At 44.6% G+C, this 26872-nt stretch overlaps 1 protein-coding gene across 5 annotated transcripts in view; it reads right to left on the reverse strand.

The window, feature by feature from the left end:
• LNX1 (ligand of numb-protein X 1) overlaps nt 1-26872 on the reverse strand; it is a 174545-nt gene that overhangs the window by 15078 nt on the left and 132595 nt on the right. For all 5 annotated transcript variants that reach the window (XM_077848001.1, XM_077848003.1, XM_077848000.1 and 2 more), the window contains 5 exons: nt 20443-20684; nt 19792-19944; nt 14791-14993; nt 12084-12455; nt 870-1004 (listed from right to left, as the gene is read on the reverse strand). In XM_077848001.1, the coding sequence (XP_077704127.1) occupies nt 870-1004; nt 12084-12455; nt 14791-14993; nt 19792-19944; nt 20443-20684 (1105 nt within the window). The remainder of the gene's footprint in view (nt 1-869; nt 1005-12083; nt 12456-14790; nt 14994-19791; nt 19945-20442; nt 20685-26872) is intronic.

Genomic DNA, 26872 nt, shown 5'->3' on the forward strand with positions numbered 1-26872 from the left:
AACCCAAAACCTGTGAGTTATTCCTAAATGAAACATAGCCCTATAGGTTCTGATTGACATGATAGACATTTCCCTAATCTCTGTTCCAAGAAGAAGGGGCTACCTATCGATTTGTTTTTTTAGTTACAAGTGATTTAATGTAATCAGATCTTAGGAAAAGTGGCTAGAAACTCATTGACATCACAATGCATGCCAAGCCAAGCCTACAGGACTCTGAATTCAGACTAAGAGAGGTTTGTGTTGCTTTAGAGACCCATCCAATGGAGAGGTTATAGCATTAGCTTCCTGATTTGTCCCATTTCTCACCACTCCCTAATGTTATATGTACTTCAAGTGTTTATATTATCTTCCTGGGTTCTTCTGCAAAAACAAAGATACTAAAATTAGCAGAAGAATTATTTTAATAATTTATATTAAATATATAACATACTATATGATATATAATTATATTAAATTTAATTTTTAATAAGATACTTCAATTTTCAAGAGGACTGGGAACTTCAAAAATAAAAAAAACCAAGCCAATCTCGTTTCATTTCAAAATGAGTAAAAACGGTCCTTAAGCAAAAGGACTATTGGAAAAACATGACATCTATTTGGCTTACACTTGAAATTATGTTCCCATACAAAGTCTGCAAGATCAGGTTTCAAAACTCTCCTGCACCTTCTTCCCTCTTGCTTGGATGGGAGACACCTGCTATCTCACCAGGTCTTGAAGATGGGACTTTGGGCTTTTTGTTTTACAAGACAAGTCAAACAATATTCAAGTGATGAAGTCCAGAAATGACGCTTAGAAATGTTAAAGTGTGCAGCCTTCCCCAGAAACAGCTTCCTGCAGGAGAAGCAGACATACCCTGGCTGGGGCTCACCTTGGGAGTGCTGCTCCTGTCCCCCGGCCCTGGGGATTGGCTGCCGTCACTGTTCCAGCCGGCTTCCTGAAAGATGTCAGGACTCTGCAGACGCACCTGGCGGGACACGACGAGGTGAACACGCCTTTCACTGGCCTGGGTGAGAAGACACAGATATTAGCCACTCTCAGAGCTTCCATCCAAAGGGTCCAGCACCAGGGGCTTATCAAGATGTGAGTTTTATTCTACCCTTTTTACGAAAAAAAAAAAGAAAGGTATCTACCATTTCTCATGGCAATGCCCATTTTGTAATTTGACAAGAACGTGAGAATTATTTCCTTTATCTTGAAATCAAGAAGTGACACCTGCTTCAAGGGAAAAACTAGGGAAGGTTTGACTGATGCAACAGTTTTTGAAAAGATATCATCAAACTTCGTTATTTTTAAGGGATGGCTCCATTGCATATAAGCCACATCTGAAGGACTTTTCAGATTGAACAGAGTATACAGTGTAAAGTAGTAGCCCACTCTAAAACTCAGACTGAAGGTAAATAGTATAGAAAAAGGAGTAGAGTTGGTGGCAGCAGCACTACCACTATCGGAGGAGAAATCCTGCATCTACGGTGCTAAACATGTAGTAGACATGGGAAAGGATGAACACTTTAGAAATACAGGGATGACTTAATAGGTTCAAATACAGCCTCTTCAAGGGCCTTTGCCTTGATCCTTTATTTTTTTATGGGACTATCGTTAATTCTGACTACTATTCCTCTGTGCTATGTACATTGATGCTTGCACAGAACATTCCAAATAGCAAATATATTGCTTACTGCGGAGGTCCATTATTCCTCACCATAAATTTACAAACTGGCTTCCTGCCACAGATGAATTTCACGTCTGTTTGAGAACATTACTCATTTTTCCAGAACTGCTGACTACTGAGCATCCAGATCCTCAAGGCAGACAGAAGAGATCTTAGCCCTGTGAAAAGTACGTCAACAAAGCACCCCGATGGCCCAGAGTTGATTAGAAAGGTCCCCAAGAAAGACTACATTTGGGGACAAGGTGGAGAAGAGCGAAGTAAGTTTTTGCAGTCCCTCTCTTCATCCCATCCCTTGACCGCTTACCAGAGCGCAGAGATAGACATTGGCTGGCCTGCCTTCTTCCTTTACAGGTATGGCAATCACACCACGGGAAAATTAGGCCATGAAGGAGGACCATGTTTTTAAAACCTTAAGCAACCAGAACCCCATGGATGAAATCAGATTCCCAGGATTGTCCAACAATTAGCCAGCCCAATCCTTTGTGATTTTGCATCCTTATATTAATAAACATTTCTTCTCAGAGCTCTCTTGAAACTTAGGCATCATCCCCTAGGTAACTGTAAATCAGATGAAAATTTAAAAACCATCTCTCAAGCACATTAAGAGTGTCGGTCAATGATGGGCCAGTCAAGTTGATTCGCCCTGCAACTCTGTAATCACAAAAATCCTACCGAACAGGCCCCGAAAAGCAAGTTCAAGTCTTTCACTCACGTTCTTTCACATAAAGCCCTGTCATCCCTTTGGCTGGTCTACGCAATCATCATTTACATACCTTTCCTCTGTTCATTTGCCTATCTTGAATTCCTTGTTGGTTCTTATCACATATAAAACTTGCATCAGAACGAAAATAACAAGCTCCGGAAACAATAAGGAAGCAAGCTGACATGAAGAACTATGAGATTGGCCAACTAAACTCCATTCTTAGAGGAGTATTTTGTAATAGTGTTTCTTTCTTTATACTGTAAGCCTCGCTTATCCCGAGGAGGTTATCTCTAGGAACTTTCTGAAGCAAAAATGACTAAGAGATAAGCGGCAAACACTCCAGTCAAAACTCCAACTGCCATGCCCAGAGTTGCTCCTTATCTTCAGGGAAACTCCGATGTTGTGAAGGATCTCAGCGGGGGATTTGTCTTGGGCCTGCACATGGTATCATGTTATCATGTTCGCTTGGCCCATGAGCAATTACATGACCTAGGCATCTCGGAAGAGTTGAGAAAATCTGAGACTTCTATATCGAATCGACTTGCCAGGAGAAATTCAAAATGCCAAGGAGCAGCCTGCAAGAACCGTTTAATTCACATTTTCAAACCCAAATTTCTCACCGGGGTTTCAAATGCCGACTTTGGTAGTAAGCTGCTGGCAGGAACAACACTCCAATGAATAACCCGGGGATCAATTTTCTTGGACATACGTTCTCTGCAAGGCTAGATCTGTGGCTCTTACCAGCCACCTTACAAATTGCTCTCGGGGAGACAGTGCTGGATTTGCTTTCTTTCCCAGTGTTTGAAGCTGTAAGGTGGAAAATAGGCTAATGTGTTTGTACTGGCTCTAGCCCACAGAAGCAGCTGGATTTAGTGTCGAGAAACAGCTCTTAGAACCAGTGAGTCCTTCTTTCTGTGGGTGTAAGCCTGGTGTGAAGGTGAAGCGTGAGCAGGGGGGTGAGGGGAGACGGAACAGCAGAAATTTTTTATTGCGTGCCCGCATCACATGTGCCAGAAAGGTGGCGCAGCAGATCTGTCGCTTTCAATACCATGCTCAGAGGAAGAGCATGCTACAGGGAGGTGTAGGATAGCCTCTCGCGTGCATCTCTTGGAGAGTTGCAATTTGGGCCAAAGCAGTGTTTAACTCCTAAGATTGTGGATATCTTGAGTAGCAAGTAAGGCCAGAGGACAATCCTTTTCAGGTGAAGTTTCCTCTCTCCTCTCTCCCTTAAATATCCTCAGTTTTGATCCAGAAAGACTCTGGACGTGGTGGTTACAAGTTGCATAGTCTCACTGCTTATACCTATTCTTTCTCTCCGTAGAGCCCACTCATTAAACTCCCTCTCTCCTTTCTATGGGTTAAGGGAAGCACTTCCGACGGCTTTCTCCCCCGGGGACCTTAGCTTGTTGGCAGCCGTTCTGTCTCCATGGCTGACATGTGCCAGGCACTTCACAACGAGCCGTGGGGACATGGGGCTTACGGGACCATCAGGAGCAGGTGCCAGGAAAGAGATATGGGTTCCACACATAAGAGTCTCTAGGGGTGGGACTAATTACTTCCAGCAAAAGGAATAAGAAAAAAATCTAATATTCAGAGAAAACCAAAGAATTAAAATGGAGTAGCATTTATCATGGGAAGGCTTGTCTTCTCGGGTCATGTTTGAAGGATTATTTTTCTTTGCTCTTTTGAGACTTGACTCAAGACTGCCAATAATATTTCCATGACAGGACTAAGCAGGGGCCACAAAAGGGAACCATAGTCTAAAGCAGCCTCATTTAGATGCAGCCTGTTTAAAAATCATAAAATCCCACCTCTTGTAACTGGAAGGAGTTGTCTGAAAGTGCCACACTGACATCTTGCAGGGCAGGCATCTTGTAGGGTCATGTTCAGCCTTCTCCAGGCAATCCCTACAAAAGCCACTGTGGCTGGTAAGAAGTGTTCACCGTGTCAGGATCCAACACAGGTCAGAAACTTCACAGAGTAGAGAAATGGAAAGTCAAAGACGCCACCACACAAAGCAGGAGAGGCATTTTGCAGAGCTCTACATTGGAGCCGAGGGCGTCTTTCTACTATTCCAGCACTGCATGGGTCCACGCAATGGCAGAGCCAGCCAGCGACAACTAGGGCAAACCAGGAGTAGATAGGGTACCTGTACTTCAAGGTGTGACCTTCTCACCTAGCCCAGGGCTTCACCTATTCATTGTGAAAGAGGACTGAGTTAAACGAAATGCATTACAGCATTTGCTGCTTAAAAAAAAAAAAAGAAAAAAAAAGGACACACACACACATACACGAATATGCTTAAATAAAATGGTTTTTAACATTCTAAAGACCCAAAACAGGGAATCTCCAAGCTGTTAGGCATCCAAACGACTGCTCAGAGCATGAGACCCTATATACACAACCCTTACAACATTGATATGGGTCCTCAGGCGACCCATGCTTGACTGGGAGCCCTTGTTACAGAGACAACTGAGAGCTACAGTTGCATTTATAATAAATAAGCTTGTCTCAAATTAGTGTTCCACCAAGAAAGGTTTTCATGAACATTGTTTAAAAATAATTCAGCCTGGATCTGCATTCCCCACTAGTTTCTTTTCCCAGGATCCCAGAGTGAGATAGTCTAGCTTTAGTGTTCAGTGTATAGTTGTAGGGATGGGCTTTTTCCATGCTGTTTGGGGTTGCCCCATCTTAGCTTCCCTTCCACCAACTGCTCACATAGCCTTGCCAGTTCATCTATCTTGCGTTCACAGTGCCCTGGGGAAATTGTGGAGCACTGGTTTCCACATCATTGAAAAGTCACATATATGGAAGAGAGGTCAGACATCATCTAATCCAACATTCTCTCTGTAACCCAGGTTTCAGTTCCCCCTACAAAATCCTTGCCGTGTTGTCTCCCAGCTCCCGCCCCAGTGCCTCCAACGACCGTGAGCTCACTGTGTCCCATGCAGCATGGGCCATTCTTGGCGCTAATTAGAAAGTTTGTCCTTAGGCTGAATTAAATGTGCCATTTTCTTGCTTGCCCATCGGCTCCACTCATGCTCTCCTGGGCAGCCCAAAATCAATTTCCATGTGACAATCTTATTTGAAGATAGGGGTTTACTGTTCTCCCTCAGCTCTTCTCCTTTCCAGGTCAAATATTTCTACTTTCTTAAATATTTCATATGTTTTCTTTCTTTTTTAAAAAAATATTTTATTTATGTATTTGACAGGGAGAGAGAGAGAAGAGAGAGAGAGAGCATGATCACAAGCAGGGGAGCATCAGACAGAGGGAGAAGCAGGCTCCCAGTTGAGCAGGGAGTCCAACACAGGACTTGATCCCGGAACCCTGGGATTATGACCTGAGCCGAAGGCAGATGCTTAACTGACTCAACCACCCAAGCGCCCTAATATTTCATGTTTTCAAGTGATCTCAAGAGTTCGATGAACTCTGGACCCACTCTAATAAAGTTGAGCAGGTGTGTGTGTGTATAGAATCAGATCCAGAAGACCCAATACAGAGTAGTATTTTTGCTGATGGACCAGCTGTACCCAGGACCTCAGGGATGGAGTTTCCGTTTTGCCATGTCTTGTGTGCCTAGGGGATTAGCTCTGTGAAGCCAAGGACTGCATAGATGTCTGTCTTCATTATTCCTGATTAGTGAAAAGATGACAGGGAGGTTCCCAGGCCTTCACTAAAGGACGCATTACATCAGTACGGCCTAGCTCCGACATCATGTATGGCATCGACCCTACATGGCAATCAGAACCGTTACCATTTGCAATGATAGAAAAATACCAAAGTCATCAATCATCTGCTGACCTGGCGACACGCTACACAATGGGGTGCGGAAACAAAGTCCTTGCCCTAACCCCCCCTCTTCCAGTGAGCAAGAGAAATTGAGAAAAATCCCTCTCGCTGAGCAAAAAGTTGGGGGCTTCAAAAATAGAACTCCAGAACAAGTTAATGGAGAGAGGGTTTTTTTTTTTTTTTTTTGAGAGTTTCTATAAAATGAGCTTGGTGAAAGCAAACCTGGTGTGTGCCGATTTGTGCACCATTGCAACGTTAGCACCTAGTATAACGCCTGGCACATTTTTAAAAAGAATTCAAGAATATCTTCAGCAGCTACTTTAGTGAGCAAAGAGCAACCAGAGTCTAGCCAAAGAAAAAGGAAATTTAAGAGGCGTTGAGGAAAAGTGATGAATAGGACCTTAGGATTTCACCAGGATAGAAAAAGATTTGAGACAGAAATTCTGTCGATTTTTCCCTCTTGACTGTCACTCCATTCGCCCATGTGCTCCCAGAGGCACATCTTTTAAGTGTTAAGATGTTAATGATGACAGGCTGATATACGCAGGGTCCTATGGATGTCAGTGACAAGGTCAAAATAAGAATTTCGTTCTTGAGTTCTCGTGGCTGTTGATTGCTCAGTCAGCGGAATGGCCCACATCCCTTGGCTCAAATGTCATATCTTTTATGGTATCTAGAAGTGACTCTCATGGTTCATTCTGTTCCGTGGTGTTAAAAAAAATGCAACATGGGGGATCTATTGAGTTGGAGGAAGGGCAGTGAAGCCTCAAGTTTCCCTAAAAAAAAGTTAAAAAATTCCCTAATATTTGCAGTGTGTAGCTGTGCATGAGATTCGCTCACAAAATTCTAAGAAGCTGTACAGTGTCCCAAGCCATGCTTTATCATGAACGCATGAAATTTAGAGCCTTATAGAAAAATCATCTGGGCTTTGAGAATTCAGCTCAAGAAGACTGTTCTTACATCTATGTATTCTTCAGCCTTTGTATTAAATTTATTACAATGCCATGTTAATAAAATTGGTCTAAATGGGGGATTTGACTCGGTATTAGCTGTGCTGATTTGTAAAAAGCACATTGATCTATCAGGTCTTATTTCATTGGCAGTTCTTACTGGCTCCAGGGGACAAGATTTCTGTCTGTTTTCCAGTTGTGCAGAACTCATGAGCTGGAATCACGTGTTCAGAACAAATGTAGGTAATACGAGGAGTTCGTTATTTACTTTCTGGCTCTGTCTAGAGCCTCTCACATTCTTTTGAAAAGTTCGAAGAGCCTGGATGTTGGTTGTTCTTTGATAAAAATAACTTCTCATTGAAATATTAATTCATGCAAAGGGGAAAAAATAATCCTACATATGCAAGTATTAGTGAAAATCTATGTTATTATCACTTCTATGGATGGCTTTGAATTTATGTTTCTGCATCTGCCTCAAGTCTGGGAGTGGCCTAGGGGGAAAAAAAAGGCATAGAAAAGAGACTCAAATTTGAAATCCAAAATTACTTTCTTCACTTATTAACTGTATATATTTGAACTCCCAAATACATCTGAACTCCCTGCTCCAGAATTGCAGATAGATGAGAACATCTCAAAATAGGCCTACCTGTCAGCATAAATCATTTGCACACTGATGTGTGGGGAGGGAGAAGCAATCTCCATGATAGGGGGGTGGAGAGCCCTTTCTTCCCTTGAGTCTCAATCTTTGGTCTGTATTTTGTGGTTCTCTGGTTTTAGGTAGGACACCAGGCAGTGTCACTAAGCTGCCTCTTTCCTCCAGTTATTCTAGACATGGTGCTCAAAAAAAAAAAAAGTCAAGAAATTGACAATGGAGAAAAATAAAGTCAATAAAGTTAATTGGAGTCAACTACTCTGTATTCGAAGCTTCTGTCTCCTTAGGGTTTCTCCTTCTGGAGGAGTCCGACTCACTCCTGGGGGCTGGCACCCAGGGCTGCTGAGTAAGTGGGGGTAGGACTCCACATATGTAAGTGGGTCAAATTTAAAACAGTTGTGGCTTCTCTGTAATAGCTTTTCCCTGAAATAATGGAGAAAAAGGCAAAAGTGTGGTACTGTGGGAGAAAACATGACCAAAAAGACATGTTGTCTGGGAATTTCTTTCTAAGGCAAGTATGATTCATGGAGGAGATACACGAGGGCCAGGCAGCCAAGGATTGGTGGGTAACTTGACTCTCCACCTTTGAAGGGTATTAAGTTTAATTCCCGCAGCCTGGTGTGTGTTACAAGTATCACATAAATAAAATCAACGCTTGAGATTGCTTAACTGGATTTTCCCAGCACTCTACTTTTTCCATTTCTTTTCTAGCTAGCTTTGTCCAAGCCTTTAAAAGATTTTTCCCCCCTTTTCTGCTTATAAAGTACGTTGGCTTTGTTTAGTAAGCAGAAGACTCTTTTAGGAAGTCCCACTATTAGGCAAGATTTTACTTCATAAATTTACATTCTCTGGGAAATTTTTCCCCCTCTTCTGCTATTAATCTAAAAAAAGTAGAATGCCACATGTAATCAAAAGTTGTCCAAGTGGTATGAGTAAGGGAGGTTTTCTGATGCCTATTGTGAGGTGTAGTGGGCAGCTTATCTCTAGAACATGAGCTGACCTGCAGGGGGAGTTGACAAACACAATAGGGGAAAAAAGTTGATGATGGCCTAAAAGTCTAGTTCCAAAGGAGGGGAAAAAAATCATGCATAGGGGGTTTGTTCATGACAAGAACGATGATTCTTCCTTTTCCATGGGTGAATGTTTTCATAAAATGTCTATTTTCTGTTCTCATCCGTTGACATATACAAGTTAGAACCACCTGCTAAATGCTGACTTGATTGTATTTGAGATCAGAGACCAGAATATATTCCAAGCTCTGCAAGGCCAGAAACTGTGCCCATCTTGTTTACCACTGTGTCACACACTTGTTGGCACCTAGAAGGTGCTCAACCAATAATAACTGAATGAAGTCAAGAGGAAAAGATGTAGAAATTCCATCTTGGGGACAAACAGCATGTAAAAGTCGATTTGGTGTTTGTTCTTTGGCAAATGGTTTGATGATGAAAAATCCCTAAGAGATGGAATTAATGCATAAATTTTATCTTCTGTATATTTACATTTTTATAATTTGGCTCAACGCACTCATTCAACAAACATTTATTGAGTGGCTGTTCTTGCCAGACATTTCTCTAAGTGCTTGAGTCACAATACTCTACTGTATTATTCTGCACTAGGCCAACAGGTAATAAAGTAATTCGCTGGTAGGAAAAAATAAAGCATATTCCATAAAGGATGTAGAGCTGGGATGGAGAAGCTATCTTAAGTGGGATTGTTGGTGAAGGCCTCTCTGAGGTGACGTTTGAGGATACCCGTATGAAGCATGGCAGTAAGATATTTGGAAGATTCTTCTAGTCAGAGGGATAGCAAGAACATCAACCTTGAGGTGAAAGAGCTCTTGAAATGTTTGAGGAGTAGTAGCAAGAGGGTACTGTGACTGAGCATGCTAAGACAAGAGCGAGAATACTAGAAATCCTCTACTTTGCTTACAAAATGAAGTTGGAAAAATAACTAAAGGTCAAATTACATATGGCTCTGAAGGCCACTGCTAATATTTGGAGATTTTAATCTAGGTGTCTTGGGAAGCATCGGAGAGCTGAGTGTGGGAGTGACAGGATAGGACTGATTTTGTAGAGTGGCCGTCTAACTGCCTCGTAGAGAGCAGAGGTAGGAAGTCATGTGCGGAGGCAAGGAGGCCAGTTGGGAGGGCTCTCGCAGAGACCGTGCTGGTGGTAGCATGGCTCATGGATGCCATGGAGGTAGTGAGAAATGGATTCCAAAAAGAGCATGTTGAAGAAAGTGAGAAAATCTTCTGGCCCAAATAGCTGCATAAATTGTGCCATTCCTAGAGACTGGAAGAGGATGGAAACCTGGAAAGGGCAGGTTTGACAAGGAGTAGAGAGAAGTCAAGGATTTGGTTTTAGATATGAAGTTTGAAGTTTGAATATTTGAAAATATTCACATGGAGATACCAAGTAGGGAGTTGGTTACACGAGTATGGTGTTCAGAGAAGTTAAAGCCGGGCATGCGGGTTTGGGAATGCATGGCATCAACTCAAGAGGGGAAATGCCTCATAACTCTTGATTTTCTTCTCCACCTGCTCCACAGACTATGGCCTCAGGGCCTGTTAGGCAGATAAACATCCATCACGTTAAGCATCACCTCAAGAGTGGGACAGCCCATGTGCTTCCTATCCTGGTGGACAGAGGACGTAGGGTAAGTCTCCTTGCACTCTTTGCCTCAGGCCGTCCACACCTAAAAGGACAGTAGCACACACTCCTTGGTTCTCCTTGGGAAGAAGGAGAAGATACCACACACACGACAATGAAGAGACTTGTGAACACCTGCAGGAACTCCATGGCCGGAACCCAGGGTAGGGAGTTTTGTGTGTGTGCGTAAGCGACCAAGTTCTCGAAAGTACTCTATGTCTTCTGATTATCATCCTCCGCGGAGCTTGGTACAAGGTTTAGTCAACTACTGCTGCTGACTCGCTGTCTCTTCTTGAAGTATTAATACTTTAATTGGAAGCTGACGTGGTGTGCCGGGTAATTGCAAACGCTTCATACGATAAGGCCTCTAATCGGGCCCCTCCCCTATCAGCTTTCTACTACCTCTAGAGAGATCTAGAAAATCATGTCACTTCCTTTCTTAAACCCTTCCGGGGACACCCCCATGGCCTTGAGGATAAAGTCTGAGCTTCTTAGAGTGGCTAATAAAACTCCGCAGGATCTGGTCCTTGCCTCCCAACCCTGCCTTGCTACGGCTGCTTTTTATAATAGACACCACACTCCAGGTATTAATGCTTTTCCTGACCACCTTCCAGGGAAATGTTCCTTTGTGGTGTATTGCCTTAAAATGACCCTCCCTGCCTTGTCTACCTAGAGAATTTCTACTGATTCCTCAAAGCCCCAAGTTCAAGATATTTTCCTGTAAAGAATTCCTAGGCCCATGCAAGAAAAATCTCTCCATCTGAAACAACATTATAGTACTAACATATCCTATGGCAATTATTTACGGAAAGTCCATCCCCTGTACTAGATTTGGGCTCCTTCGAGAGAGCAGCCTAAGAGGCCACCATCTCTATGTTCTCTGTACCTGACACCGTGGCTGGCTGAGTAGCAGAAACTTAATACATCTTTGCTAAAGGGAGTGAATAAATGAATTAGAGTACAAGAGCCCACAACAAAGCCTGTCCTAAGAATAAAGATGGCAGCTCATTAAATGTTGGAAAAACATGGTGACCTAGCCAAAGACAACAAGACCCAGGCTAGGGCTTGATGATGCTATGCCAGTCAGGAAAGTGAATTCATTTGAACCAATGTCAGGCTATCGGGAACATCACTTGTATGCCTCTCTTTCTAGGGCCCTTCTGATAGATTCATACTTGAGTTCCCATGGGCTTTCCAAGAAGGCTGGACTCAGCCATTGAGAGGAGGCTCAGCCTTAGCCAATCCCACAGTGGTCTCCATCCACAGGATTCCTGGAGGGCACATGGCACTGCTTCTTATGGGAGTTAGTACCCCTAGGTGTCTTGGAAGTGTCCAGAATGGATGTGAATGACCCCTGGGTCTGCAAATAACAGACTGGGTCCAAGGATGACACAACGCTGCTGATCTTAAGTGACCTTCACCTGGTTAGGTTACAACCCCTACGTGGGCAGTCAGATCGGATGGCTGGCAACACTGAGGGAATGGCCGTGGGCCTGAGACACATCTTTTGCTGGAGTAATGTTCCTACCTGGCCCTTCAGTCTTGACTCCTGGGAAGGGGGCCACTGCATGTCACACACGGTCGTCAGAGGGCGGGTAGGTCAGGGTAACGAGCATCCCACTTACGCTGACAGGTGCTAACCAGGATCTTGGCAATGACCCGTGACTCACCTGAATCAGGTGAGCCGCACTTTCTGGGCTGCCGTACCGAAGGTCGTGTCCGTTGATGGCCAACACACGGTCGTTCTCCTCCAGCTGACCGTGTCTGTCCGCCACACCGCCGTCCAACACGTTGAAGATGTACACCCCGGGCTCATCCACCCTGCGCACCAGTTTTATTCCCAACTGCTCCTCGGGGCTGCTCTTGTTGAGAATCACATGAAAGGTGTCACTGCGGGGCCCGTAGGCATCCAGGGCCTGTCCGCTGCTCCGGCTCTGGAACTTCTGCTCACGCAGCACCGTGAGCCGCAGCACCTGGCACGGCTGCCGCAGGAGGTGCAGGGCATAGTTGTGAGGTACATTGCTGATGTCCATCCCATTGACCTGGATGGGGAGGCGGACAGTGGGGGGGACCCGAAGCTAGAGCCAATCAGCCAGCCCCACCTGCCACAACAACCCTTCCTGCAAGGCCCGGCCACACAGCATCAGCAGGACCCCTCCTGAAAGACCCCTCTGGTTTGTCACCTTCTCCTCTGTCCAAATATTCCAAAGACCCCTCCCCGCCCATCTTCCAACAGGACTTCTAACCCCACTTTCCTCCTGTTCCCTGCACCTTCTGCTGGCCTCTCCCTCTTCAGCCTGTCCCTGCACATGCCCCAGGTGTATTTACGCAGTCCCAGCCCTCCTTTCTGTTGCTTGCCCAACTTGGTGTTCAGGGAAGGGGCTCGGGGTGGGGAGTGGATAGAAAAAAAGAAAGAAAAAGGAAAAGGCAAAAGAAGAAAATTTCCCATTGAAGGTCAAATGGTTACACGAAAATGCTGTTCAGATTAAACTGAGCTGACACTTTCTTCCCCAAAACCTCCAGGTGAATTTTTCTCCTGGGGTCATCTCTCTGCTGGAACTTCCGGGCCCTGCCACTGCACATGTGTGCGCGTGCAAGCGTGTGTGTGCAGGTATGTGCGTGCATGGGTGCATGTGTGTGGTCTGAAGCTTGTTGCTGCCTATGAGGTCTTTTGCCCATGTTCTCAACAAAAAAGGGAAAAAAAAAAATCTCTGTATAGTTTCAAGCAAACTGATAGGCATGAGCTCCCAGGCCCTCTTACTGAAAGGCTGGATCACTTTATTATGCTACTTACACGTCCTCGGGCTCGGCCCTCTAATTTGTGCCTCATTAATTATCTGCGGGGCTAATGCCCCATGGGGCTTTCTGGTTTTAATTACTCTGGCTAAGCAGGCCCAGCCGGAAGGCTCAGCCCCTAGCGGGAGTCACTGCTTCGCAAGGAAACCATCTCGCAGCAGCCCCACACTCTGCGCTGGGTCTGCAGGACCGGGGCCCCACAGGAGAGAGACAGCCTTCTTGAACTTCTGTGGTTGGGTCGGATTTCTTGTACTTGCAGCCAATTGATAGAGGAGGCTCAGAGTGAGATTTTAAGAGGTCTTCCTGCAGGACACAATCATCATTTTTTTTTTTTCTGCCTCTCCAGGGATGGATGAAGGCTCGCGTGCACAGACAAGCCTCACCACTTGTATCCAAGCACAGGTGAGCTTAAAGCCCTTGCTCCGCTCTGTCATGTATCCTGTGTCTCGTTTCCCCCATCACACCCAGGCCGGGGTCATCTGCAGGACAGTCCTGGCAGCCCTTGGCCTGCAAGGGCCACCTGAAGGCCCTAAGAATCAGAATGTCTTATGTGACCCTCCCGGGCAGAACAACTCCCTCCCTCTGGAGGGAAGCCACGTAGAGTCCACTGACTGCACTGTGGACTGTCTCTAGAGGTTGACGGGCCCGGCCTTGTGCTTTACCCCAGAGACCAGGGGGAGGTTTGATCGCTGCTTTAAATGCTTTCTTATTCCAAATAATAATAATAATAATAATAATAATAATAATAATAATAATTTTTTTTTTGGCAGAGAAATAGCTCACGCTGTATCAGGAGCTGGCCCCTGAACCACCTAGAAGAAACGGGATGAAACTCTTCTCTGGGTATCAGACAGGGAGTCTACAGCCAGGGAGGGATTCCTTGTCACTCTCGCCGCACGTCCGACCTCTGTGTGATGAACAACTCTCCCTTTGTCCTTTCTGCTCTCAAGAGTCTTCCCTAGCATCCTTCCTCTCACCCAAGCCCCTGAGCACAGCAAGGCCCAGGGTGTGCTGTTCCACCTCCTGCCCGCCCCGGAAGGTCGGTGCCTTGGTGGGAATAGCTTAGCCTCACCTTTTGGGTTTTCTCATGGAGGGCCATTAAGCTACAGGAAGTTTCCTGCAAGGGGTGTGTGTGAAAGGGAGTGACCAGATCCAAGATGACATGTTCCATTAACCTGCTCTAAAAACAATACGAGAAGACAAATAGATGCTCCAGTTTCATATTCTTTTATGTTATGGTTACTTCAAGTGGGAGGAGGGGTTGGGAAGGAGACAGGAAGAGAAGGAGGTAGAGAAAGGGAAGCGGGGACAGGAGCTGGAGGGGAGACGAGGAAGGAGGGGAAGACAGAGACAGAAATACTCTTACCCAGAAAGAGGCAGAGGCTATAAGGACAAGACAGAAGGGGCAAAGACCTATCTCCATTAAATGACAACTCTCAGGGAAAGAGCCCTATTGGCGTGACAACCCTAGAAAGTGACCGCTTCCCATCCATCTGGCATTTCCTCCATCCATCCACTGACTTGCTCCGAAGGGATTTTAGCAAGCCCCCTCTTCCCGGCCCCACCACGACTGCGGCCTACCTTCAGGATGATGTCTCCTGGCAGCAGCCGGCCGTCCCTGGCAATCACCCCGTCGCGGTAAATGTGCTGGATGATGATGTGGACCAGTGGGGTTTCGCTGCCTCCCACGAGCCTAATGGAGAGGCTTTCGTTGGGATCCACTCGATTGATCTTGACGCTTGTAATTTCACCATCTGGAATCAGGTGATACAACCTTGGAAAGACTAAAATGGACAAAGACAGTATTTATTTAAGACACCCACCCGGCAGACATTTCCAAGCCCTCCTCTTCTTGCCAAACCTTGGTGTCAGCCAAACTAAACTATTCATCGTTCCTCATACATGTTTTCCATTTTCCTGCCTCCTTGCCAGCATCGGTTTCTCTGCCTGGAATGTTTTTCATTCTAGGCCTAGACCCAATTTTTCCTTCAAGACTCGCATGAAATGATCCCTTTCAATTAAGCTCTACCTTGGTCCCTCTTGCCCTGCTCTGTCCAAACATCCCATTCCGCCCCCCACCCCCCACCCCAAAAGCTTGTATTTCTCCCCAGCACTGAGCCCTCTGTTGTCATTCATGCTCATTTCATTCATCCTCCCCCGGGACCCTAAGATCTCTGAGGACACTGTTTGCAGCTGTCCTGTGGCTGTGTGTACAGATCACGAGCGCAGGCCAGAGCCTCCTGAGGGTGGAGGGGTGCATGAGGACGAAGGGTCACTAAGGGAGAGACCACAGGCTCAGCGCCTCCCTGTCGAGGGACAGAACAGACCAAACCAGCTTTTCTGCTTTCTCAGGCCATTTTGAAGATTTCTCCCCGGCAGTCCCTGCTCTTCAGGCTCAGGGCACTCCCAGGCCTCCCTCCCAGACATTGCTGTCAATAAAGGGAAGTCAGCCAGCCCGATCCCTGACCAAGGAGAGGTGGTGGCATCTGGAGGCTCATCCCTGCTCTGGCGGGATTGCTGAATTCAGAGCTAACAGGAGATGCAGAGAGCTCAGACTTTACCTTTGAATGGAAGACTCTTCTTTCCCATGAAATCCTTCCTGGGTCCCTTCAACACCAGCCTCCACCGCACCCCACCCCAACCCGACCCCACCGCTGGGCCCACATGCAGAAGAGCTTCCTTAGTCGTCTGGTTTGACAGCAACAGACACCATAGTGCGGCTTTATTCTGCATGTGAGGGCGTTTGAGCTGAGAGTGGGGAAGTGACCTGGTCTGCTGGAGGCTGAAATGTAAGGTGGCCCTCAGAGCCAGTCACACCCTAGGGCTCCAGGTGACCTGCCGTCCTGTCACCTCCCTGGGGTTTTGGAACAACCAGGGATTCACAAGGGTCCCACGGGGGACTCGCCGGAGAGACCCATAAGCCAGCACTGTCTGCACAGAAGTGTGCAGAAGGGGCACCGTGGGATGCCAGGCAGGCCGCACCTGGTTTGGTGGCACCGGCGGCTCCTCCCTGGTTGCTGAGTTTGGATGTGGTGGGCGGGATGCTTTTGTCTCCTCTAGCTGCTGACAGCTGCCTCTGCCCTAAGATTCTCTCTTCATTAAGTCAGCTGGGAAGGGGGGAAACAGCAGGTCTGGCTCTGCATAATGAGCCCTGTTTTCAAAACCCATGACCTTAGTCCATTTTCCCTAATGAACTATGAGTTCATTAAGAAGTGCTCAACTCTCCAGGAACAATACAGAAAGAATTAAAATGACTTCAAAGTACCGTAGGACATGATCAACAAAGCAATTTAGCAGCCAGAGGAAGCCTGAGACGTTGCAAATGCGCGTCCTTAACCTCCGCTGGGATGTAATTTAATGTAAGATTGGCTTTGCTGGCAGGCTGTGGGCAGCGGCCTTAATCCGTCAGTTCCTGGTGCTAACAGTACTTGGGTGATTGCTTTCAATTAATGTTTAAACTACTTTGATTACATTAAGTAGGCGTTACCATAAGCATTTGTTGGAACAGGTCTGGTGACAGGCAATGGCGATTTAAAAAAAAATCACTTTGGACAAAGATTTAGAAATAATCATCAAAGCTGCTGCTGATTCATGCTCCCCTTTCCCTCCCTGTCGGCTCCTCCCCCATCCCCAAGAGATTTACAGAAACCATCCTCCCAAACCTAAACTACTCAGGGCATTTGATTTGAGAGTGTGAAAGGGCACACCCAGTTGTCCTTTTACATAACGTGAATTAGAGCCACGCCAATGAGACCCTAGTGACCTCGAAGCATTAAAATAATTTTTGGGGAAGGTGCCTCGGTGGCTCAGTCGGTTGGGCATCCCACTCTTGATTTTTTTTTTTTCCACTCTTGATTTTGGCTCAGGTCACGATCCTGGGGTCATGGGATGGACCCCTCATCAGGCTCCATGCTCAGCAGAGAGTCTGCTTGAGATTCTCTCATATAAATAAAACCTAAAATGACAACAACAAATCCAACTGACAAATTTGTACTGGTCTGGAATGAAACAGAGTTGCTGAGTATCGTGTCCTCACCGAAGGACTAGGGATACATTATTTACTGAGTGTTTATTACGTGCCAGGCATTGAGCTAGCCAGTTGCATGCATATTTGGGGGGGTTTGTCGTTACAACAATCCTATGAAGCAGATTATTATTATCCTTGCTTTTTAGAGGACAGAATGCTGGACCTCAGAGAAGTTAAGTAACCTGGCCAGGGTCACACAGCCAATAAGCAGCGGAGCCTCTTTCCCCATGACAGATGGATACACCATGACATGCGAGTTCACGGGCCCAACCACAAGTTGCTGAAGCAATGAGACTTGAAGGCCATTTTGGAAAGGTTTGTTGCCTTTTTTTTTGAATCCTGAAAAGACCATCACTACCAGCCTTGTTGAGTCTTTAGCACCTCACCCCATACACCCCTGGAGCATCCGAAGAAACCCATTCTCTCCTGCTCTCAGGCCCCTGCACACCTACTTTGGCAGCCATCCCCATCTTCCTGGGACACAGATGCTGCAGTTTTGCACTGTGCAAAAGCTTTCAGGTGTGCTCACTGCCCCAAATCAAGACCCCAGAGAGGCATCTAGGACCCTTCCAGTCTAGTCTTAATCTCATCTCCCACTGCTTTCTTACACCCAGTCTAGATCCCAATGCCCATCCAGGTCATAAACTGCCCCTTAAACGTGGGTTATGCTGCCCTGCTCCGAAGTGATGCTCCTTTTCTGGGGCTGCCGCTGCCATTTGTTTACAGCTCAGTCTTCCTGGTATTTTATTTTCTTCCAGTCATGAACGAGCCTCTCAAAGCCAGGAACTGGATTTTATAATCTTTGTATAAAATCATAGAGCCCAGGCCAGTACTTCACACACAGTAACCTCTGCTCAGAAAGATTTCTGCAATAAACACACAAACCGATATTATATCCAGGCAGAAGAAAACTTTAGAAAGCTCAGGACCCTTTCATAAGAGGGAGGACTGGCAGAAAGGAAGTTGTAATCCTATAGTCACTGCACATTCGGCGAACGCCATAATATGTGCCAGATATCACACTTCACCTTGAGGATGCAAACACTCACCAAAGAACCCCTGCTCTTACAGACGCAGTTGCAATGAAAGGTGACATTTGCTATAATAACGATGCAGGCGCGTCGAGAACACAAGGGAAAGAGGACTGAGGGAATCAGGGGGGCTTCTAAGAGGAGGCCAAGCCTACACAGAGCCTGGAAGGAGGAATTCGAGTGGCTGCAGAAGGGGTGTGGGAGTGAAAATTGAACAACAGCCTGGAAATATTCACAGGACTGTAAAGCTCAGAGTAGTGAGAGCATGCAGTGTGTGTGCATGCGTGTGTGTGTGTGTGTGTGTGTGCGTGCAGTGGGGGGAGAGGTGACAGGTGAGCAAGAGGGCTTCTCTAGGACAGCTCATGGATTCCCTGAAGGCATGATAAAGACCGTGGTGGGGGATTGGCCTCTCAACCCCCTAGGAGGAGAGGGCACGTAACCCGGCAGTTGACAGAGTGCGCTCTGGAGCCAGAAAGCCTGAGTGACAGTCGGATGTCATTTTCTAGCTGGGGGACTTTGGGCTAGTTACTCTCTGGGTCTCAGTTGCTTCATCTGCAAAATGAGAATCATCAGCCCTATCCCTTGACATGTGACCTCTAAATGACTGAGGACAAACATTACCTGGCACCCAAGAAAGCTCCATTTTTTTTGAAAAGCTATTGTCATTGCTCTGAAGCTCTAATAGAAGATAAAAAGAAAATACTTCCTAGCTGCATTTTTATTAGCAAAAACACGTAGGATCTAAGATCCAACAGAGCCTGGACTCTAGAGCCATGCTACCTGGATTCAAAGTTAAGCAAGGTAATTCGGGGCAAGCTAGGTAATCTCTCTGTGCCTCGATTTTCTCATCTGTAAAAGAGGGTAATAATAATAGCAGCCACTTCTAGATTTGTTCTGAGCATTAAATAAATTGGTTGCGTGGACAAACACACTCAGAACCACACATTATGCATAGTTGTCATAAGAACTTATATCTTATAAGTTATAAGAACTTATTTACTGCATGCCAGCCACTGTTCTATTTTTTTTAATTTTTATTTATTTATGATAGGCACACAGTGAGAGAGAGAGAGAGAGAGAGAGAGAGAGAGAGGCAGAGACACAGGCAGAGGGAGAAGCAGGCTCCATGCACCGGGAGCCCGACGTGGGATTCGATCCCGGGTCTCCAGGATCGCGCCCTGGGCCAAAGGCAGGCGCCAAACCGCTGCGCCACCCAGGGATTCCCCCAGCCACTGTTCTAAATGCTCTTCATTTAATTATTATTATTTCTTATATGTGTGAAGCTAGCACCTGGAGGTCAGGGCTTCAAAACCTACTTGCTCAACCTCTGTAAAAAGAGGAGAATCATTTCTGCCTTTAGCTACTTATGTAAGAAGTAGTCTAGTCAAGGTAAAAAAAGAAAAATCTTATGCCCTTGTCCTAGAAAGGTGGGGTCCTAGAAAGTGGGCGGGGTCAGGTTGTCATCACCCCTGAGGTCATCCTGGAGGCCTCGCCCACGTCCAGGCCCACAGGGAGCTCACTTACCTTCGGGGGCAGTGGTGTCTTCAGAATTTTCCCTGCCCTGGTCAGCTTGGTTGGCAACTGCACTTCCGCTCTTTGTCCTTCGAAGAACACTCAGAGCTCGGTTGATTTTTTTAAAAGATCTGCTTCTGATCGTGGATCGCTCAAAGGGCCGTGCTGAGGACAAGAGACAAGGAGAAACAGCAGCTATTCGTTCACAGAAATCTGCTTTTATCTACACGTCTGGTCACATATATATACAACAGCACAAGAACGGTGATCACTCCTAGGTGGTAATTTGCTTCCCTGCGCGGTCTCAGTTTTCTACAATGAAACATGTATGGATTGTTTAAAAACCTGCTTTTCTCTTTTGCTGGGCTGAACGTCGCAGCACTTCTCTCGAGCAGCAGGGATGGGAAGGTGCCGACACTGGCAGTGGTAAATCATCGGCCCTGGCTTGGCTCCTTCCACCAAGTTCGATTACACGTTTTTAATGATCTGAGGTACTTGTGGTTTCATTTCACTTTGGAGGATTGGACGTTGGATTGCTGCCAAAACTACCAGAATGATTTCCCCTTTAAAAAAACATTTCTAGAACTCTCTACAGTAAGTATTCCACAGAGGGCAATCTCAAGGCAAGGAGCCTGTTCCCAGACAACCACCCGTTTGACTCACCCCTAGTTCGGTTGCTCCGGCCAGAGTCCAATGGGCTGTCTGCTGGCTGACCATCCTCCACGGTGGACACGTAGGCAGGGTTGTCTAGGCCAGGCTCATTTGTCACCAAGGAGACGGTGGCAGTGGCAGAGACCTCTGGGGAGAGAGCTGTTGCCGTGAGGCTCACGCAGCCATCGGGGCAGCCATCTTGAGAGCGCCTCTTCTTGTCTTTGGTCAGGCCGTAGTGGGAAGCACCTTTACAGCTGTAACAAAAACCAGTGGGAGGTCAGAAAATGTGGCTTTGCTCATTGTTCAACCAGGCTTCTTCAAGTATACATGCTTGTTGCACTTGCAACGTGAGTTGTTTGCTCCTATGTTTGCTCCCCCCCACTCCCTTTATCACAGGGAGGTACTCAATATACACTCATCAGCTAAATAATTTAGTGGCTTCAGAAAAAAAATGCCAAAAGATGATTTTTGCATTCTCTTAAAGCTCTCTCTACACTGGTATCTACAAGGCCAGAGCTTGAGGCTGGCAGTCTTCAACTATGGACTTGGTCATTCCCTCCTGTTGGTGTTTATTTTGACCACAAAAGTCCTTAGTCACACTCAGTCCTTTCTTTTGGGTTTGGTTTCCAAAGCACTGAACATAAATACAAAGCTCCTCCCAGATTCCGTATTTAACTGTCCATGGAAACAGAATTGCCATCGCCACAAAGCCACAGGGGTTTACTCAGCATCAGTATTCTCTAGAAGCAAGCTTGCTGACTTCCATGCTCTACCTCTGGGCTGCTGGCCAGAACCAGGGGCCGGGGGCTCCTGTGTACTAAAATCCTATTCATTCTCATGTCTTCCAACATTAGGAAAGGAAAACTACATTCATGGTCTTTAAGAAAGGAAATGGTAATCGTCTATAACCATTCACTCTCCATGTTAAAGAGCAGACCCCAGGGCCAGGAGGCCAAGGTATAAGCTGATTTAGGTCCATATTTTGCTGTGAATGTACATCTACATGTCATGAGAAAGTCATTTCAGCTCTTAGGTAGCGTTTTGGTCAGAAAATAGTGACAAGTTGATCATCTCATCCTACTGTGGTGAGCAAGTGGCAGTGGACAGTCACATCAGCTCCCACAATTGTTGGAAAGCAGAAATCATATGGGTGAGTCCCTTTAAGAAATGTCCATTTGCTTATAATGGATGGACTAATAATAAATTATTTTTTATCAGTTCCTTACAGAAAATCTTCTGTGGTTAAAAAAAAAAAAAAGAAAAGAAAAGAAAAAAAGAAAATCTGTGGTTGAACTATTTTATTTTTTATTTATTTTAAAAATTTTATTTATTTATTCATAGAGACAGAGAGAGAGACAGAGACACAGACAGAGGGAGAAGCAGGCTCCATGCAGGGAGCCCGATGTGGGACTCGATCCTGGGTGTCCAGGATCAGCCCCAGGATGGCGGCACTAAACCGCTGAGCCACCCAGGCTGCCCAAGGTTGAGCTATTTTTTATTTTTTTTATTTTTTTTTATTTCTGATTTTATTTTATTTTATTTTTTTAATTTTTTATTGGTGTTCAATTTACTAGGTTGAGCTATTTTAAACACAGATCCTTTGAAAGCCTATTTGAAGTGATGTTTCTTCATGTTCTTACAGGTCAAAGGAATCAAACAGCAGTCTACAGTTGATATGCACACGATTTACATGACCTGTTGAAACATAGAGCTGGTGGATAGAATGACTTATTTTCTGCATCAGAATCCTTGCTCTGAAATTTACCTGTGTAATCTGGGGCAATTTTGTTAACCTGGTTAAATGTCCTCATCTGCACATACGTCTAGGGCTGCTGTGAGGTCGGGTCAATATTAGGTCTTGCCAAGATTTTAGAACCCTGCCAGATATACGGTATGTCATCACAAGATTGTAGCTACTTCCATAATTGGATCCATTCTAGGATGCTTGTTTGTTCATACTCTAACATCCTGAGATTAGAAATGCACGGGTGATGGAGGGAGTCCTGTAGCTTCTACTGCAAAGCTGCAGCCATGATGCAGAGGTCATTATCTGAGCAGGGCAAACACAGTCACAGGTGACCATCTTGTAACTTCCATTGAGTTGTGTCCATTCTTTGTGCTACGTCGTTGAATTTACTTGCCATTCGATGTCTTTCTTAGAAAAGATTACATTATGGTTCAGCACTGAAAAGAAAAGTTAACTGTATATATAGAAGTCTCTAAAAACAGCAGTGGCATGTAAGTTTGATGTTGATAAAGCAAATATTCATTGTCAGGAGGAAGACAGCAATGCTATATTTTCTTGTAAAGAGACAAGGAAATGCTTTATTTGCTTATAAAGGAAGATGTCCCCAAGGAGATAAAAAAAAAAGTGGTGTTATATTTTGTTACTGAGATCATTCAAAAGGACTGGCCTATTTCATGCCAAACAATACAACTAGAGGGCAGGAGAGGTCACCAAATTTGTCTGAATGGATTTCAAAACCATAAGCGTCTGACGTGACCAATCCACACACTGCAGGGAAATCTTTAAAGGTGTTTTAAAATAATTTAACCAGTCAATTTTTAAAGCTGTGGTACATAAAATATGTTTCTTATGAACAACGGCATCTTAGATTTGATGAAATGTGGTTTTATTTTATTTTATTTTATTTTATTTTATTTGAAATGTGGTTTTAATATTAGTAGAAAAGGACTTTGGTTATACAATCCTATACCCTTATCTTCTAAAAGATGAAACAGGCCTCCAGTTTTTAATGCTAGTCTTTCCCCTCACTGAAAGAGTTTAAGCTGTTTGCATGAATTGGTAAGGTTTTACTGTTCTGATTAGCTACTTTGGCTTAAAATTGTTCTGCTTAAAAATAGCAAAGTAGTTGATACGGGAAACTAAAAAAATTGGAAGAATCACTGTGTGATGGAAAAAATAAAAGCCAGCATGCATTTGAACAGCTCCAAAGTCATAAATACATGAGTGGAACACTTCTACACAAGCCAACAATATTTGGTTAGCAATGCATGGGAAGGAAGTTCCTAGACTATTAAGTTGGACTGGGAACAGCCTTTCTTTTCTTGGGGGCAGCAATGCCCTTGACCATGTGCCCGGCCAGAGCAGGAAATGAATTTTCCAGTTGGACAAATGGCTGGTAAGGGCACAAGCCATGGCTTCTTGGGAGGATATAGCACATCCCAATGGAACAAAGGGACATCTTATTTTGCTGCCGCATTCATGTGGAGGATATTTAAAATATCTCAATCTAAAGAGCATACCATTAAGAAATCATTGCTGTTCCAAGTCCTTGGGGTTCCAGAGTCACATGTTTTAGTCTAGGAAAAGAAAACCTTATAAAATGGGTAAGTAACCTTCCCTTTGCCTCATATCGTAGCTGTCTTTATGACAGCTGGGGTTGGGGGTGGGTACAGAATCTAGATTTAAATGTCCAGACTCATATGCCTTGAATAAAAAATGTTCTGCTAAAGCAACTCATAATTGTGTGATGCTGCTTGCTCCAGTTTCTTGGCTTAGCTTGAATCCAAGGCACAGAATGATCTATGAAGGTAGCAGGTTGTACTCACTAATTATCTCTTTTGTGGTGACTAATACTGAGGGCTCTTGATTTATAAGCACAAAAGAGGGGAGGAGTGGGGAAGAGCTGATTAGCATTGGCCAGTACAGGAACATACAGTGAACCTTGGGTTGTGTTCAAAGCAAGCAGGATTTATTCTCCCTTTTAGTTATCCTAAGTACTAAGTACTCTCAGGTGGTGATGGGTGATGGCCATGAACTTGAAGGATGAACACAAGGAACATAAAAAAACTATTTTTCAAACAAACTGTGCACTTTGGATATGCCATCTGTTCAACAAAGCAACTCTGAATCATTTTTTTTTGTAATAAGGGGATCCTGAACTCTTATATCAAAGTTAGCAGAGGTAAATCAGCTTTAATATAAGAATGTGGACAATGGGGGGGATCCCTGGGTGGCTCAGCGGTTTAGCACCTGTCTTTGGCCCAGGGCTTGATCCTGGAGACCTGGGATCAAATCCCACATCAGCCTCCCTGAATGGAGCCTGCTTCTCCCTCTGCCTGTGTCTCTGCCTCTCTGTCTCTCATGAATAAATAAATAAATAAATCTTAAAAAAAAAAAAGAATGTGGACAATGGATGTGCCATGGAATTGTTTGTTTGCTTGTTGTTTTCTGTTTTTATTTTGCAAGGGGATGGGGAGCAAGAAGAGGAAATGAACCCCTTTCTTGAAAAATTCCTGAGTCCATGAGTTTGCTAGTTAAAGGAGTTAACCCGAAGCACGCTAGACCCCAACATAATTCACAGAGGCTCTGATGGGGTGTCCTGCTGAATTTACCCAACTAGGAAGCATCAGCTGTTTTGCAGTGGAGGACTCCCTTCTGACAGTGAACTTATCCACTTAGGATAGAAGAATATACATTATCTGTAAGAAAGAGAGCCTCAATATCTCATCATAATAGTCTGGCTAACTACACAGCTTCCCTTTGATCTAACTTCCCTCACATTCTTTCTCTCTTTGCTCACTTCTGAAATAGGTAAACATCAAGTCTGTTCTTCACATTGAGTTAATTAATTACCCAGTCTGATCCTACTTTAAGCCAAGACTTGCAAACTCATATGCTAGTGAAGTGAGGGAACTAGGATGGTCGGACCCGGTGAGGACCATGGTGAGCAGTGCTGCTCCATTTCAAGGGTCTAGAAGCTGTTATGGGCCTTCACTGGTCCCTATATCAAGAAGACCAGCCTGAGAGCAATTAAGTAAGAAAAAGGAATAAAATGCATCCAAACTAGACAGGAAGAAGTAAATCTGTCACTATTTGCAAATGACATGATATTATAGAAAACCCTAAAAATTCCACCAAAAGACTATTAGGACTAATCAATGAATTCAGTAATGTTGCAGGATATAAAAATCAATATACAAAAATCTGTTGTGTTTCTACTTACTAATAATTTCTGATAATTCATTAAGAAGACAGTTTCACTTATAATTGGATCAAATGAAATAAAATACCTCAGAATAAATTTAACCCAAGAGATGAAAGATTTGTACACTGAAAACTATAAGACACTAAAGAAATTGGAGATGGTGGGACGCCTGGGTGGCTCAGCGGTTGAGCGTCTGCCTTTGGCCCAGGGCGTGATCCTGGAGACCTGGGATTGAGTCCCATGTTGGGCTCCCTGCATGGAGCCTGCTGCTCCCTCTGCCTCTTTCTCTGTGTCTCTCATAAATAAATAAAATCTTAAAAAAAAAGAAAAGAAATTGGAGATGGTACACATCAATGGAAAGCTATTCTGTGCTCATGGATTAGAACAAAACTGCTAAAGTGTGCAACCACTTACAGCAATCTCGATTCGATGCAATCCCTATTAAACTTCCAATGCCATTTTCACAGAAATAGAATAATCTAAAATTTGTATGGAATCACAAGAGACTTCCAAGACCCAAAGCAATCTTGAGAAAGAACAAAACTGCAGACATTGTGCTGCCTGATTTAAAACTATTTTACAAAGCCATAGCAAGCAAAACATTATAGTATTGGCATAAAAACAGACATATGAGTCTATGGGAGACAGTAGAGTCCAGAAACTCATGTATATATGGTCAATTAATTTATGACAAAGGTGGCAAGAATACACAGTGAGAAAAGCGCAATTTCTTTAATAAATGGTGCTGGGAAAACTGGACAGCCACACGCAAAAGAATGAAGCTGGACCACTATTTTGTACCGTATCCAAAAATTAGCCCAAAATGGATGAAAGACTTGAATGTAAGGCCTGAAACAATACAAATCCTAGAAGGAAACATAAACAGTAAGCTCCTTGACATCAGTCTTGGCGACGACTTTTTGGACCTGACACCAAAAGCGAAGGCAACAAAAGCAAAAATCAATACGCAAGACTACATCAAACTAACAAGCTTCCTAACAGCTGAGGAAACCCTCACCAAAATGAAGAGGCAAACTACAAAATGGAAGGAAATATTTGCAAATCATAAAGCTGATAAAGGGTTAATCTCCAAAACACATACAGGAGTCATACAACAGCAGGAAACAATCAGATTTAAAAGGGACATATACAGATGGCCAACAGGTACATGAAAAGATGCTCAACATCACTAGTCGTTCAGGGAGATGCAAATGAAAACCACGATGAGAGATTCTGTCACACTTGTAGAATGGCTGTTACTAAAGACCAAGAACTAAGTATTGGTGAGGATATGGAGAAAAGGTAACCCTGTGTGCTGCTCGTGGGAATGTAAATTGATGCAGCCACTCTGGACAACAATATGGAGATTCCTAAAAAAAAACCTAAAAATAGAACTACTATATGATCCAGCAGTTTACATCTAGGTATTGATCTGGAAAAAAAAAAAAAAGAAAAAAACAAAATAAAACAAAAAACCCCACACCAATTCA

The sequence above is a fragment of the Canis aureus genome, chromosome 14 (genome assembly GCF_053574225.1).
Source record: "Canis aureus isolate CA01 chromosome 14, VMU_Caureus_v.1.0, whole genome shotgun sequence".
NCBI lineage: Eukaryota > Metazoa > Chordata > Mammalia > Carnivora > Canidae > Canis > Canis aureus.